Raw genomic sequence first — 15,212 nt, 5'->3', positions numbered from 1 at the left:
GGCGGGGGCGGGGGCGGGGGCGCGGCGGCGAGCGCGGGCACTTCTGCGGGGTCCACCCCGAGGCGCGGCGCGTCGCGCCGCAGCAGCAGGGGCCCGGCTGGCGGCGGCGGCGGCGGCAGCATTGCGAGCGGCGGCAGCGGGGGCACGCCTGTGTCACCCTTTGCGCTGCTGTCGGGTCATGGCGAGTTCTGGGAGGAGGAGCTGCTGATCGTCCCCTGCGGCGGGTGGTAGCTGCCGCGCAGCTGCCAGCCGGCTCTCCCGTTCGCGCCGACCCTTGCCAGCTGCGTAGGCTGCGCGCCGCGCCCACCTTTCGGGCGCGGGTTTGCGGGTGCCGCCTGGAGGGCGCCGGCCAAGCGCATCAGCCGCTTGCCCCGCGCTCAGCCGCCATCCACATTTCTCACCCATGCCGCCGCCGGGCCCGGCCCGCGCGGCACGCCACCTGCTCAGGCGCCGCCCGGAACGCGCCAGTGCGCCGCAGGGCGCGCGCAGGCCCATGAATTGCAGGGCGTGAGGCGCGGCGCCACTGGCTTGCACGCGGCGCGCTGCTCGGCACTGCTACTGCTCTTTGCGGGCGCGGGTGTGCGTGCCCATGCAATGACAAAGCACTCTGAACCGTAGCCCTACCGTTGTCACTTCAACTGCCGCCGCCTCCCCCGCGCCTCCGGAGCTCCCTTTGCGCCCAGCACTGCCCCTGCCCTCAACGCTGAGGCGCTTGGGCACGACCCACACAAACCCGTACGGGGATCGCCTCCTGGTGCCGCCGGCCGCCCCCTTGTCCGCTCCCCCCCATTCGCGCCGCTCTGTCACAACGCCTGCCCCTTACGCCGCCCTCCTCTGTCGCACCGCTAATCGCTACAGACCCCCCGCTCCAACTCCCGAACGGTGTCACGCCAACCCTGGCGGCCGCGGGTCTGGCCGGCATGGCCCTCGCGCAGGACGTCACCATAACCACTGTTTGCATAGCCCCCCACCGCGGGCGAGCCCCGCGCACGCGCGCAGGCACCCCGAGGCCACGGCTCGCCCGCACCGCCGTGTCCAGCCACCCATGCACACACGCACACGCGCGCACACGCGCACACAAACCCTGGCATGGGGGGAGACTGCCGGCGGCACACGCCAGCCCTTCCCGAATCACCCTGCTGCGTGCTCCTGCCCTCGGCAGCCGCACCGTGCGCCTTGCCTGGGCCTATGTTACTTCGCCCCCTTCCGGACTTTCCCTGGCGTGTATTGCAGAGCGGCAGCACCAGGCTCGCTTCGCAAACCCACGCGCTCCCGCTGCAGCTGCCGCCTCGTAACGCGGCGCGCATCATGCAAAGTAAAGCGCTGGTGACGGGCGCCCTGCTTTGGTTTACGCTTTGGTCTCCCGGAGCAAAGAAACGCGCCGCATGCCAGACCGGCGCTGTGAGGGGGGGTTCAAACGCCAGGACTGCGCACTGCACGGCCAGGCACGGCCGGTTCCAGGATCAGAAGGAAGTCGAAGCAACACTTGGGGCTTTACACACCTGCCAGTTCAGCAGGGCAGGTCGCTGCGAGGGGTTTCGGCCTGCTGAGGTGGAGATATCATAAAAGCTGATAAAAGAGGCTGCCAAATTCCTGAATGCGGCACATCGGATGCCGCAGGCTATGCCACAGATTGCTGCCGTCAGATACAGAGGGCGTGGGGGGTGCAACCTGCCGATCATCAAACCTCGGGACCTTTTTTCAACCTCGGCTGGCGCCAATGACGTGGGACTCGTTGGCACCGGCAGCGAGGTTGAAGCTCGTGCTAACCTAGACACACGCAGCGAGCGGCAGTACAGTTGGGAATGGGATGCAATCAAAGGCCACGCACGGGTGAGCGTCCCGCGGGCGCGCCGTGCGCAGCCCCGGACGACGCGCGCGGGCCGTGTCTCTGAGCGCGCGGGCGGCGCGCACTGGGTGCCCGCCTGCTGCGGCGTCGAATGAAAGGTCCTGCCGAAGCGCGCCGACGGCAGTCGCATTGTTGCTACTGGTGGGACGGCGCGCGCTCTATCGTGCGCCCTCATCGGGGCCTGTCACCGCGGGTCATCCTGCCCCCAAGCACCTGCGCGGAAACGCTCGTCCGCGCGCCTCAGCCGCTCCGCAAAATCAAGATCCGGCTCGGGCGCGCCGCCGCCGCCGCCGCCGCCGCCGCCCGCGCCCTCGCCCTCGCCGCCGCCCCGTCCGCCAGCGCTCGTGGTGGGCCCGTCGGCCGGCAGGCCGGCACCGATGGCGTCACCGGCGCCGGCGCCGGCGGCGGCCGCGACCCGGGCGGCAAACTCCGCATCGGCCGCGGCCAGCGCGCGCTGCAGCCGCAGGTCGCCCTCATCGCTCGCCTCAGACGCCGCCGCGACCGCTGCGGCCGCTGCCTCCCCCGCCGTCGGCGGCGGGCCCTCCAGCACCGCGAGCGACCCGTCCGGGTTCACCAGCACGGCCAGCTTGCGCTGCGGCGGCTGCACCGCGGCCGCGGGCGGGGCGCCCGCGGGGGCGCGCCCGTCTGCGGCCGGCTGCAGCAGCCAGCCCTCTACCGAATCTAGGCGGCCGAAAGACCCGGCCTCGTCCCTCAGCTGCTGCCGCAGCTCACTCTCAGTCCCGGCATCCCCATTTCCGCCGCCGCCGCCGCCGCCGCCGGCTGGCGCATTACCATTGATCAGCGCCAGGCCCTCTAGGCGCGCTGCTGCATCGTCGCTCGCCCGCTGCTGGGCCGCCGCGGAGCCGTCGGGCAAAACCATCATGCAGCACACGCCGCCGCCCGCCCCAGGCGCCGGCCGGCCGTGCGCCATCGCCACGGCTAGCAGGCGCAGGAGCGGCACGCGCGTGCCGCCGCACGCGTCGGCGCCGGCGTCGCCGCACTCGCCCCATGGTTCGGGTTGCGCTGCTGCTGCTGCTGAAAAACCTCCTGCACTGGTTGACGCCTGCTCCTGCGCCTGCACGCAAGCAAGCTGCACCGCCGCGGCTGCCGCCGCCTCCGCTGCTGCCACCGCCTCCGCCGCAGCCGCGGCGTCGCCGTCGCCATCATTTGCAGCCCCGAGCCCGCGCGGCGCCTGCGCCGCGGGCAGGGGCGCCAAGTCAATAAATTCCACGCCGCTGCTTATTGCCGCCGCCGCCCCTGCGCCCCGCAGCCCTTTTGCCATGCGAGCCGGCGGTAGACCGCCCGTGTGGGAGCGCGTGCGCGCAAGACAGCCTCAGGCCGGGACCTGCAGCGCAGCCGTGGCGCAGCCCATGAAATTCGACTATGGGGCAGCAACACCCAATAGCTGCAGGCCGGCAGCCGCCCCTGGGCAGGCCCAGATCGGCCGGGACAGCTTAGCCCCCTGCCAATGCGCAATACACCATCTCATCACAAAAAGCCGGCTGTAGCATGTACTAGGCCGTCGCGCAGCACCCTCACCAATACACGCCGTGCCCCGCGCCCTCACCTGCACGGCCCGCGCCAGCGCCGCCGCGGGGCCCGCCGCGGGGCCGTCCGGCAGCGCGGCCGCGCCGCCCGCCGGCTCCCCCTGCCCAGGTGCGCCGCCGCCGTGCGGCCGCAGCCAGCTGCGGCCGAGGGACGCGCAGATAGCCTGCTGGAGCTGCGAGGGTGAACGCGGGGGTGTGGGTGTGGGAGGTTAATAGGTTGGATTGTGCGTCATGACGGCCGAAGTCCTGACTCAACGGGGGCGCAATGCGTTGCAACCGTGGCAATTTCGCTGGCGGTCACAGCAGGGCGGCAGGCGTCATGGTGGGGCCTCGCTGGGCATTCAAAGAAGCGCCGCCTCCCCGCAGCGCGCACACATACACGTGCGGTCGCGCCGCGCCTTGGCCGAGGCTGACGGTTGAATCCCTGCTGGTCAAACGAGCGACACGACACCTCTGCTGAAACTTGCGCGTGCCAGGCCTGCTAGCCCACTGACGGGCACGCGGGGCGGAGCTTGAGCGCCGCCACGCCGGCGCGAAAGCATGCCAGATCGGCAGTCCAGGAGGCACCCACCATGATGTCATCCAGATCATCCAGGCTGGCCACCTCAAGATCCAGCAGCGGCTCAGGGATGAAGCGCGCCGCGAGGTGCGCCGCTTGGTCGCGCTGCAGGGGTCGAGGGTTGAGGAGTTCAGGGGGCGGGGGTGTGGGGGACCCAGGCTAGGCAGGGGCTGGGGGCTGCCCAGGCTTGAGAGTTGAGCTTGACCCAACAAGCGAGAGTGCGAGCGGCCCGCCAGCGCTGAGCTCGCTCGTCCGCTGCGCCGGACGCCGCAGGCGCCGCCGCATCGTTTCGGGGACCAGCGGCGGGGAGAAGGGCGCCGCGCGCGGCCGTGGTCCCCCGCTGTTCCCTTCAGCTTGGCTGCGCAGCCCGCCCACCGTAGTCCAGAGGTCATGGCTCGTGCAGCCCGCATCGCGCAAGAAGGTGCCCGGGTCGCAGACTCCACTGCCGGCACCCTCCATGCCTGCCGCAGGCGCGGCCACCGCGGAGCTGGGGCCGGCGGCGTGCGCGGCGATCTCGAAAGCCGCCGCCGCATGGGCGCCAGGTGGCTGCGGGGCGGCGTGCGCCGGCGCGACTGCCACGACCTCCACCACCACCCCCTCCTCAGCCTCCTGCGGCTGCTGCCGCTGCCGCCATCGCTGCTGCCCCTGCTGCCCCTGCTGCTGCTCGGTCTGTCGCTGCAGCTGCCGCTGCTGCTGCTCGGCACGCGGCCGCCGCTGCTCCTGCGTCTGCTGCTGAGCCTGCTGCTTCTGCCAGCGCATCAGCGCCTCGTTGGCATCCTGCTCCTCGCGCCGCTCCCTCTCTCGCTCCTCCTGGCTCCTCGCACCCATGTACTGCGGGATGTGAGATTGGTCCAACCGATTGATAACAATCCAAGGATGCTGGTACGGCCATCAACCCAAAGCCTTTGAAGTTACCCAGCAGCGGCGTTCAGGGCGGTTTGGGCGCTGGAGAGGTGGGGGGCCGATGCCCGCCGCATGAGGCCGACCGCATGGCCTGGAAAGGCGGGGAGAGGGAACGTATTTGGTGGCCGCCGCACCTTCACGCTCAAGGGGTTTGCCTTGCAGTAGGGGCAGCAGGCCTTGCCGGGCGGCTTGGAGCTGCATTGCACCTGCGCAGGTCGGGTGCGCAGGTCGGGTATGGTGGAGGTAGGGAATGAGTGGGCCGACGCACAAGCTGAGTCGTACACAAACAGACGTCACATGTCAGCCATGGCAACATATTTGGCTGAAAGATTGCCCAACACAATACCACTAATGCATGCCGCCCATCCGCCGGCCTTTGAAAGGCCAGGGGGCGTGTGTCGGCGGCGCCTGGGGCGCACCCTGACGAAGCACTCTGTGCAGACCAGCTTGTTGCAGCAGACGGTCTGGTTCAATGATGGGTAGGCCAGAAAGCAGATGGGGCACTCATCAACCTGGAGGGAAAGGGGTGAGGTTGGCGCGTTAGGGGCGACGGCGAGCGCAGGAAGGGGTGGATGAATCTGGGGCACGTCCCACTGGGGGCGGCCTACTGCAGCTGGTCTGGGACCGGCTACGCCCGCATGCGGCAGAACCTCAGCGCGACCACACGAAGCCGCCCTTGCCATGGGCTAGGCCCACGGATTGCCCCGGCCCCTGAAGAGCGGCGCTGTGCATGGCCAATGCTGCAACGGCAGAGCCCCCAGTCGGAGGGATTCGCGAGGCCAACCGCCTTGATCGGGCCGGGGTGGGGGAAACGGCGCACCTCGAGATCGCGCGAGCCGCAGTCCATATCGAGGCCGTTGTGACACGGAGCCAGCTTGTGGCATTTGATCAGCTTGCGCAACTTTCTGTAGTCAACCGCCTTGGGCATGGGGCGGCGCGGCCGGCACAGCGCGTTGGGCACCGAGGCGCGGCGCGCGCCGCTGTGCGCTCGCAGTTGGGCGCCGCCTGGGGCAGCGCCCGCCAGCACTATGCTGAGGCTGGATCCCATTCACGGACCTATCCAAGGCTTCTAAAGCGGGGACAGGGTCTCTGAGCTGCGCGTCAGGCCCTTTTTGACTTGGAGCGCGCGAATCACGCTTTGAGCGCCCGGATGGCAGACCAAGCTTTGATAGGACTATGTTATTTACATGTGCAATCACGGGCGCGACACGGCCTCCAAGGTTGGTGGATCGCACGCCGAAGCTGGTATCGCGGTTGAGAACGTCGACTGTTGTGGAGGGACCGACGCGATTGCGACACGGTGTATAATGTACAAACCAACAACACACCTCGCTTCACGCAGTGCACACTGTGTGACGGCCTTGGGCCCACCGGCACTCGCGACGCATGCTGACAAAGCGCTCGACCCACTTGCACTACTAGTGGAGGTGGGTGCGAAGCATGTGCTGGAATGTTGGCATCTCCATTCAACAAGGTGCCCGCGTGGTATCCTTCCTGAAGCATTGTATATAGGGCGAGCACAGTCATGGCGGCAGCAGCATGCCTGCAAAGACAGGGGGACAACCGCCAAGCGAGGCGGTTGTCGGCTGGGTTGGGGCGGTTGGACCGGTCTCACCTTCATTGACTTTGGATACAGACATGACAATCATCATAACTCAAGTGGCTAGGCACGCAGGAGCTTGCGAAGGGAACAAGCAGGCCGCGACAACAACCTGGGTGTGCATAGCACGTGTCTCGCCCCCATTTCCAGCTGGGCACCCCCATTTCCAGCTGGGCACCCCCATCATTATATGTGCCACCACGAGCCTGCTGACGCATGCGCCTGCAGAGGCGGCACTGGATATTTTACTTGAATGGTGTAGCTATCCGAGTGGCGGGATTTTAATCCTGGCAGCTACTGCGTGCGCCGTTGGCACGGCCGCCGCATAAATCTTCAGGCCTGGGTGGTGCGTGCGGCCCAAAACCTCCGGCAAGGTGACGCAGGACTGATGGCAGGGAAGGCTGAGTGGGGCCTAGTAGCACAAAACGCCGGTCTTGAGCCGGCGTGCGAGCAACCTCCTCAACTACCGGCCGCATGCGCGTCACTGGCAGCGCAACGGTCCTGGCCATGCGCGCGAGCACTAGGCGCAGCGCAAGGGCCCAGGTGAATTGTACGGGCAATAGGTTGCGAATCAGGCTGTGAGGTTGGGCACAGGTGCCTTGTGGTCGCCCTCAATGACAATGAATGGCTGGAAATGCCACAAGGGATGTGTTTGTGCGTGAGTGAGTGGTCGGAGCCCAGCGGTTCGTTGATTTGCTGCATCACAGGATCGTTTGTGCCGTGCTTTGCCCCTTGCAAAGCGGCGCCCGTCATGCGGACAACAACACGCGCCAACGGGCGATGTCTATCGGCCGAAAGGTCAGGTGCCAGCACCACTTCAACACCACCCAAACAGTGCGTGCCACACCCCATTACGGTGGCCGCTCGCGCCGGCGCGTCACAGGCGGGGCCATGAGACCCCTCGAGCTTGGCGGCGTGGCGCTCACGTGCCCCGCTCCCGCCGCCAGTGCTGCAACGCCTCCCGCAGCTCTTCCTTCATCTGGTCCACCGAGGGCTCCGCCTCCCCCTGCACCTGCTGCCTCAGCTGCTCCCTGCGCGCGCCCGCGCGGGCCCCGGCCGCCGGCCTGCCCCCTGCTTCCCCGCCGCCCGCGGCGCGCTGCGCCACGATTGACTTGAGCAGCGGCTCGACCAACCTGCGAGTTTGGACGCGCACGGCGCTTCAGATGGCCGGCTGTCTTCACGTCGTCATGAAAGAAGGCGCGCGACTTTTCAAGACTTCAGAGAGCGTCGCGGCGCCCCACTTAGCGCTGCATCTGAGCAAGCCACGCTCCCGCTGCGGCTGCTGACCCGTGCTGCGTGCCGCCCGCCGCCATGCCAGCCCGCGCGTCCCTGCGGCGGGCGGGCGGGGGCGCGCACCGCTGGTGCTTGAGCTCGTGCAGCGTGCCGCGCGGCACGAGCGACACCACCTCAGTCTCCTTGTCTTGGCCGAGACGGTACGTGCGGGCCAGGACCTGCGGTGCAGCACGCGCAGCACGCGCAGCGGAAGCATCGAGCGGAGGGGTGGGGATGGAAATGAACGCCCAGCTTGAGCCGGCGCGCAAGCGGCCGCGCCCGAGGCGCGCAGGGCTGACGCGCTTTGCTGGCGATTGGGCGCTGACCTGGCGCAGTGCGGAGCGCGAGGTAATGGGCTCGACCAGGATGATCTTGGAGCAGCGTATGAGGCTGAGCCCGGACGCCTCCTGCTCGTTCTGCGGGACGCAGGATTGGGTGCAGGGCACGCGGGAAAGATTGGCAGAAAGGCAGGCCATAAACAAGGCAGGGCGGCCGCATTGAAAACAGGGGACACGGGGCTCAGGGGGCCTATGGGTACTCATAGAGGCAGCAAATGTATGCCGCTGCTCTCAGCATTAGTCCTACTGGTGCTGCTGCCACAGGGCTCGGCGACCGTTGGGGAATCGGACAGGCAGGAATCAGAGGCGGACGCGCCACCCTAGGCTGCGCCGCCGTGCCGCCAAGACGCCGAGCCGCCGTGCTGCCGCGGGGCCCCCTGACCATTTGTGGTGCCCTCGCGGGGCCCCATGCGCCCGCTGCCGCACCCGCGCGTTCGAGTCGAGCAGCAGCACGGGCGTCCGCCGGTCCCCCGGGTCCGTGAACGCCGCCAGCCTCCGCGGCAGCTGCGCGGCGCGGGCCGCCGCGCCGAGGCCCGCGCTCCTCTTGACCGCCCGGCCGTCGCTGGAGCTGTAGTCGTCGCGGCACAGGTGCGCAACCCCGCTGGGGCCGAGCACGTCGAGGACCACGCTCGACACCAGGTAGTACATGGGCTTGGTCCTCGTGACGATGACCCACTGAGTGCGCGAGTGGAGTTGTGGGGTTGCATGCACTTGATTTGATGATATCCTGGCGCGACCCGGTGGCACACACGTGCACTCCCTGCGGCTTACCCAGCACGGACTCCGGCACAGCAGCGCCCCTGCGTCATCACCACAGCACCCTCCGGACTCCCGCGTCCGATCATGATTGCGAGCCCACCAGGCAAAAGCCAAGCCAGCCGCACACCTTCTCAATAGGCTTGTCGGGCGGCAGCGCCTCGTTCGCGGCCACCAGCTGCTGCACCATGGAGTTCAGCTCGGCCATCATGGTGCCGCAGTTGCTCAGGTGCTGCTCCTTGCTGCCCTCCGGCGCCCTGCGTGATCAAGATGAGGTAGGTTGCGCGATCAACCAGGCGGCTCGACGGATCCGCAACCGCGCACAGCAGCTGGCATTTGCCCAAACGAAGTGGCGGTTTCAGGCAACCTCAGCACTGAGCAGGGGTGCAGCCTCGACAATGCCCGACCCACCCGCCCAGCTCCTCGCCCTGCTGCCGCGCAGCCTCCAAAGCCGGCATAATCTCCCTGCGCAGCCGCCACCGCAGCATGCTGAGACGCTCCCCGCGGCGCCGCTGCAGGGGGTGGAGCGGTGGACGGAGGGGCGCACGCAGCAAAGTGGAGCGTATCAATGCCATTCGCTCGCATGCTGCATCACCCACAGCGCCGCAGGGGCTTGTACAAGGGGTGCAGGGCGCGCTGGCAAAGAGCAACGGGCGCTCGGCGGCTGGTCACCAGCAAGCCCTGCCGTGCCTTGCGGGCTCACCGCGCCCTCAACGGCCGCCTGAACGTCCATCGCCGGCGGTTGCGGCCGCACATGCTGGAGGAACTTGATCACGCCCTGTGCAGCCTCGACGACGCGACCCGCCGCAGCTTTCTCGCCCTGCAGCGTGCCCAGTTGATGCTGCAGGATGGAGAGCTGCTCCGGCAGGTGGCCGCCTTGCTGCCCGGCCGGACCGCTGCCCCGCGCGACGCATGGGCGGCCGATACACGCAGATTTCAGCTGCTGCACCACCTGTCCAATCTGCAAGGCTTCCCTGTCCAACATCAATTCCCTTTTGTCCCGCTGCTTGATGAGCAAGGTCCCAGGTCTTGTCGTAGCCAGCCAGCGCCGACTCCGCCGCGCGGCATGCAGCTTCCAGGTCCGCCGTGGGCACTGGAAAAAGCAGCAGCCGCTCCACACCGCCGCCGCCGTCCGCGGCGCACCTGCCACCGCCGCTGCCGCTGCCGCTGCCGCCGCCACTGCTGCTGCCGCTGCTGCTGCCGCCGCCGCCGCCGCTGCCAGGGGCGCCGCCCGCGCTTCCAGGGGCCGCCAAGCCCGCGGCGCCGCCGTCTTCTTGCATGCTGCAGTTCGGCAGCAGCAGCCACAAGGACTTACACGCTGTGAGAGCCGCGTCCCTCCCGAGCAACACCTGCTCGCAGCCGGCGATCGCCACGGCCAGCGCCGCTGCGTAGCGGGGGTCCTGCTGCTGCGCCAGGCCGGGTGCCTTCGTGCAAAAGGCCCTCACTTGCGATGACGCGCTGCGCGCGGTGGCCTGTGCCTCATGCAGGCGGTGCACTGCTTCGCGCAGATCGCGCAGCACCGCCGCCGCCTTGTCGTCCGCCCCGCACTCTCGCATCGCCGCAAGATACGTCTGCTGCAGCGCTGCCAAACCAGCCGCGTCGCCCGCACGCCCGCCGCTCCCGCCGGCGCTGCCGCTCCTGCTGCCGCCGCCGCCGCCTGCCTCGCCCCCGCCCGTGGCGCCGCCGACGGCGCCGCGCCCGCCGTCGGCCTCGGATGTGCCGCTGCTTGCGGCCTCGAGAGCCTCAGCCAGCCGCAGCTCGGCCCAGTGGATCTGAGCCTGCACCTGCAGCTGCTCCACCCGCGCCGCGTCCCAGCGCCGGCGACCCCACGGCAGGCCGCCCAGGGCGTAGCCTGTTATGTAGGTGGTGCGGTCCGCGCGGCGCGCCCACAGCCGGTAGTGGCGGCAACTGGAGCTGCGGACCCGGCGCTTCCTTCGGCCGCCCGCATCCCCGTTCTGCTCGAGGCCGTCCTCCTCCATGCCATCGCAATCCGCTCCCTCGCCTTCGTCCTCTTCGCAGGCGCCGCCGGCGGCGGCGCCGCGCCGCTCGTCGCGGCTGTGCTCTTGCCCGCTGTCGCCGGCCCCAGCGCCGCCGCTGGTGCAGCTGTTGCCGCTGCTCGTGCTGCAGCGCGTTTGCTCCTGTCGGTCCTCCTCCTCCATTGGCCTCAGCCTGCAATCCTGGAGGTAGCTGCGGACCTTCAAGAGCAGATCCGTGACGGCGCCGACTGCATGGAAGTCGCGGGCATCAGGGAGTGATTCGAGCGGCTGTGCGCATCCACCGACTGGCAGGCACAAAAGAACACGTGCGCGAGCGAGCCGGGCCCGCTCCACTGCAATCCGAGGAGAGCCGGTCCGCAGCACTCACGTGTGTGGGCGGAGTGCCGCCCTGCCGGGCAGCTGCCCAGAAGCGCGGTTGCGGCGGCCGCTGCCTGCCGCGCGGCCGCTGCGCCCTTCTGCCCGAGGTACAGAAGGCAGCCGCCGTGCACGATGGCCGCGATCATGTCCTGTGGCGCACACTGGCAGTGGCCGACCCTGGCGGGCAGCACCAGATCTGGGAAGTAGCCCTTGTCGTGCAGCAGGGCTGCGTTCGTGCAGGTGTCGACCTGTTTTTGTCGTTTGACCACGGCAGTGTCGTTTGACCACGGTTGACCAGACCGGAGCACAGCAGGTGCGTCATCGAAAGTTGGCCGAGCCAGGAAAAACTGGCAACCACACTGGAACTACCTTCAAGCCGCTTTGCAAAGAAGGTCGTGTCGAGACCGTGCCATGCTCAACATCAACCCCTGGGAGACCACCAAAACTGACCTGAGAGGCAATCCCGCATCCCAATAGGCGTGTGTAGAACTCCCTCACGCCGGCGTCGGTGGCGGCCGGGCTGTCCACGTACTGTGGAGTCAGGAAGGAAGCAGAGAGGTGCGAGACCGTCAGCCTGCTGCACGCTCATTGAGCGCCCGCACCCGCTTCCGCGCAGGCACTGGCGCTCGCCGCGCCCCTCCTCAACGTGCCCGCAAACAGCAGCTGCTTTTGCGCAAGTGGCGGGGGCCGCGCATGCCAGATCAGACCACAGAAAGCTTCCCATGGAGTGCTGAAGCCTCGAGCGTCTCACTTCCACTGCTGCGTTGGCCATGATATCGTACATGACGGCGTCACTGCATTGCAGCTTGCAGCGCTGCGTCACAAACCGCTGAGCTGCGGGTTGCAACACACGTCAGCGCAGAGGAACAATTGGCAGAAGGATCAGGCTCACACGCTTCATGAAAAAGGGAAGGGGGTGTGGGTGCCCACGAATCAAGGGGTGCACAGAAAGGGTTAGCGACACAACGTTGGAAGGGTTTGCCGGCTTCTGTGCTCCCCTTGAAAACATGAAGCTCCCCCACACCTGGCGGCTGGTCCTGCAGAGGCAGGCACTCCAGCGTGCGCCGCAGCAGCGAGTGCCGCAGAGCGCCCAGCAGCACCCCCGCCGCCTCTTCCTGATCCTCTGCTCCAGTCTGCTGCGCAGCTGTGCCGGGATCCGCAGGTCTGGCGTCGCCGCCGGCGCCGCAGGCCCCGCCGCCGCTGGGCCCTGCCCCGCCGGCCCCCGCCGTCGGGCCTGGCGGCGCGCCGCCGGCGCCCCGCTCCAGAATGGACGCCGCCCTCTCGACCAGGCGCGGGCAGCTTCCAGGCCCTCCAAACAGGAAAGACAGCAGGGAGCACACCGACCCCAGCCGCCTGAATGGGGTCCCTGCGGAAACATGCAACCAGCGAGCCATACGCCGCGTCGGCAAATCGCGTTTGGCGCTTGTGCAGCCTGGGCGCGTGCATGCTGCGTCGCGCGATGAAATTCCGTCGATTCTGTTCACGGCTCGCTGGCTGCGAATCCGCAGGGCGCGGCGCGCACACGCGCGCGCGTGCATGTCGCACCGGACAGCAGCCATCTGCTCCGCGCCGCGATGCGGTCGATGTCTCTGAACGCTTTGTTTGGTGTGCTGCTGCCCAGGCCCTGTGCCTCGTCCACGATCAGCCGCCAGAACTCCACCTGCCCGATTTCATGGTTGCTTTTTCAGGTTCAGACCAACGAGGCTGGACTGGGATTGCGCACAGAGTGGGGCCGCGGTGGAGTGTGAAGCCGCCGTGACCTGAACGCACCAAAGCGCGCGCCCGGGCTCAAGTGTCGCGCCAGGCGCCTGCCAGGCTATGTGCAGACGAGGGGCATGCGCGACGCGGCGCCCACACCTGTGCGAGGGGGGACTGCCGGTAGTAGTCCGGCTTGGCCGTGGCCGGCGGGGTCGAGGCGTTGCTCAAGACGTCCACGCCCACGCCCTCGGCTTCGCCGCAGGCGCCGCCCTCCTGCCGCCGCCTCTGGCGGTCGCTCGACAGCCGCGACAGGCGCCCGTACGTGCCAAGCTCGCGCTGCGATTGCGGGGTTGGTTGTCGGTCGATGGACGTTGGATGCGGCTGCGGGTTGTGCATCAAGGGATGTAGAGTGACAATTTGGCTGATGCCTCATGCGGCTTTGACCTGGATCTGGGTGGTGGATTACACGTGCATTACAGGTATACTGGGTATGATTTTGAGCACGTGCGCCCAACTTTGACGGTATGAAGTTTGTGAGCAGACGGTGCTCCGTGTGTAAAGCCACGCACTACCAAATCACTTAGACCTGATGACAACGTTTGTGTGCAGGTAGAGCTCTGCAGTTCTCACACCGTGTGTGCAATATGCATGGCACTGCGCCGCATTTGCCGCTGCATTTCCCAGTCAGGACAGGAGGCCAGTCACAGGGCGAGTATCCCTCCCACCTGCACCACGCTCAGCGGGACGATGATGACATCACACTCTCCAGACAGGATCCTCGGCGCCATCTCGGTGCGGATATCAAAGTCCCGCTGCTCCCCTGCGCTGAGGCACACGGCGTCCAGCCCGCGCGAACGGCTGCGCTTGCGCCCAGTGATGTAGCCCGCGCCACCCCTTCCGTCGTCGCCGGCGGCCCCGTCAGTGTCATCGGCGGCCCCGCCGCTGTTGGTGTCGCCGGGGCCTCCTGGGTCTGCGGGGCCGATGGGTGCCATGTCGCCCCAGACCAACACCTGGACACGCCAAAAGGGCGGGCGGCATGGCAATGCGCGATGTCAAGCCTTGCAAGCTGCGCTTGCAATTACCAGCAGGCCCGGCACCCGCTGCTCTCCTCATGGCCTGGGAAAACCACCGAGCTGGCAGCTGGGCAGGACATGGTGTGCTGCAACTAGACAGGTACCACGGGGCTCCTGCTGTCCTGCCCAGGCCTCCCAGATAGATACAACCATGCGTAAAACACCCCAAACCCAATCGCAGTCGCACCTTCAGGCGGCCCCCGGCGTCCACCACGCGGATCTCTGCCTCCCACTGCGCTGTCAGGTGATCCGGGGCCACCACAAGGGTAGTCTTCACGCCCAGCCTGCCTCCGATGGGGCCGTCCCCAACTGCAAGCGCCCTTGCGCCGCCCATGTCGGGCGCCACGGCGCCAAGCACAGCGGTGGTCGGCGCGGCGGCGGCGCTTGCGTCCGCCGGCAGAGGGGGCTTGGGGCTGAGCATCATCAGCAGGATCGCTGAAGGGGAGAGGGGGGCGCGAGCAAGGGGGCGCGGTGGCGCGAGGGACGGCAGGATGGAAAGGCTTGATCAACAATGCGATGCAGCCGGCGCGCAGGATACTGCTTGCCCGCCTGCAGCTACTGCGGCAGCTCGCGCGGCAGCCAAGCAGCCGTCATGTGGCAGGCGCTGCCATGCAAGCGATGCTGCTGCTGAGGTGCCCCCGGCGGTCCTCCCCCAACTCCTGCGCACCCTGGTATGTCTTGCCCATGCCCATCTCGTCCGCCAGGATGCCCCCGCTGGGGAGCTGCAGCAGCGGCGTGATGAGAACGTAGGCAGGTGAGCACAGCAGCGGTGCAAAGGCTGCAGATACCTGTATGCACTTTTTTGCATGTATGCATGCGCATCCCCTTACATGCGCAAGCGTACGTGCACACATGCACTCGCACGCGCCGCATGCGCACGCACCCCCACACCCGCACTCACACAACACATCACAGGTAATGTTTTCGCCACGAGCACATTTGCTGACGCATCACACATTAGAACCCACATACTTCAATAGGGAAGCACCTGGAACGTCTCTTCATCTCCTCGCCAACTCAAGCGCTCCTGGCCCCGCACCCCCTCGCACATCATCATCCAGGCCACACCCGCCAGCTGGTGTGACAGCCGCCGCAGCCCCGGAGCAACACCGGCCTCGTCCCTGGGGAATGAGAGGGCAAATTCAAGGCCGGGTCAATGCAGGCAGGGTTTGTACCCAACAGCCGGTCGTGGAAAGGGGGGTGAAGGAAGATCATACACACATGCAAATCCACAGCTGGGCGCGGCAACCAGCTGCTTCACCC

At 67.8% G+C, this 15,212-nt stretch overlaps 3 protein-coding genes across 3 annotated transcripts; 1 reads left to right on the top strand and 2 right to left on the bottom strand.

Annotated features, from left to right (window-relative positions):
- Nucleotides 1-62: 62 nt before the first annotated feature.
- MNEG_3224 (hypothetical protein) lies at nucleotides 63-260 on the top strand (the record flags this gene model as incomplete). Its single annotated transcript, XM_014048304.1, has 1 exon — nucleotides 63-260. A coding segment is annotated over one exon (198 nt), but the record flags the coding sequence as incomplete, so codon positions are not given.
- A 1,773-nt stretch (nucleotides 261-2,033) lies between these two features.
- MNEG_3223 (hypothetical protein) lies at nucleotides 2,034-5,906 on the bottom strand (the record flags this gene model as incomplete). Its single annotated transcript, XM_014048303.1, has 7 exons — nucleotides 2,034-3,041; nucleotides 3,417-3,569; nucleotides 3,968-4,060; nucleotides 4,331-4,786; nucleotides 4,993-5,064; nucleotides 5,278-5,370; nucleotides 5,679-5,906. The coding sequence occupies 7 exons, from the start codon at nucleotides 5,904-5,906 to the stop codon at nucleotides 2,034-2,036; spliced, it is 2,103 nt and encodes a 700-aa protein (XP_013903757.1).
- Nucleotides 5,907-7,380: 1,474 nt separating this feature from the next.
- MNEG_3222 (hypothetical protein) lies at nucleotides 7,381-14,859 on the bottom strand (the record flags this gene model as incomplete). Its single annotated transcript, XM_014048302.1, has 18 exons — nucleotides 7,381-7,591; nucleotides 7,746-7,909; nucleotides 8,057-8,146; nucleotides 8,495-8,743; nucleotides 8,955-9,081; nucleotides 9,236-9,336; nucleotides 9,528-9,720; nucleotides 9,878-11,048; nucleotides 11,189-11,426; nucleotides 11,629-11,709; nucleotides 11,930-12,012; nucleotides 12,203-12,322; nucleotides 12,724-12,838; nucleotides 13,036-13,212; nucleotides 13,602-13,886; nucleotides 14,137-14,384; nucleotides 14,617-14,671; nucleotides 14,851-14,859. 18 exons carry the CDS (start codon nucleotides 14,857-14,859, stop codon nucleotides 7,381-7,383), a joined length of 3,717 nt encoding a protein of 1,238 aa, XP_013903756.1.
- Nucleotides 14,860-15,212: the final 353 nt, after the last annotated feature.

Source organism: Monoraphidium neglectum (assembly GCF_000611645.1).
Source record: "Monoraphidium neglectum strain SAG 48.87 unplaced genomic scaffold scaffold00395, whole genome shotgun sequence".
In the NCBI taxonomy this organism is placed as follows: Eukaryota; Viridiplantae; Chlorophyta; class Chlorophyceae; order Sphaeropleales; family Selenastraceae; genus Monoraphidium; species Monoraphidium neglectum.
The sequence above is the reverse complement of the archived record's forward strand: the minus strand, read 5'-3'. Positions and strand labels throughout refer to the sequence as shown.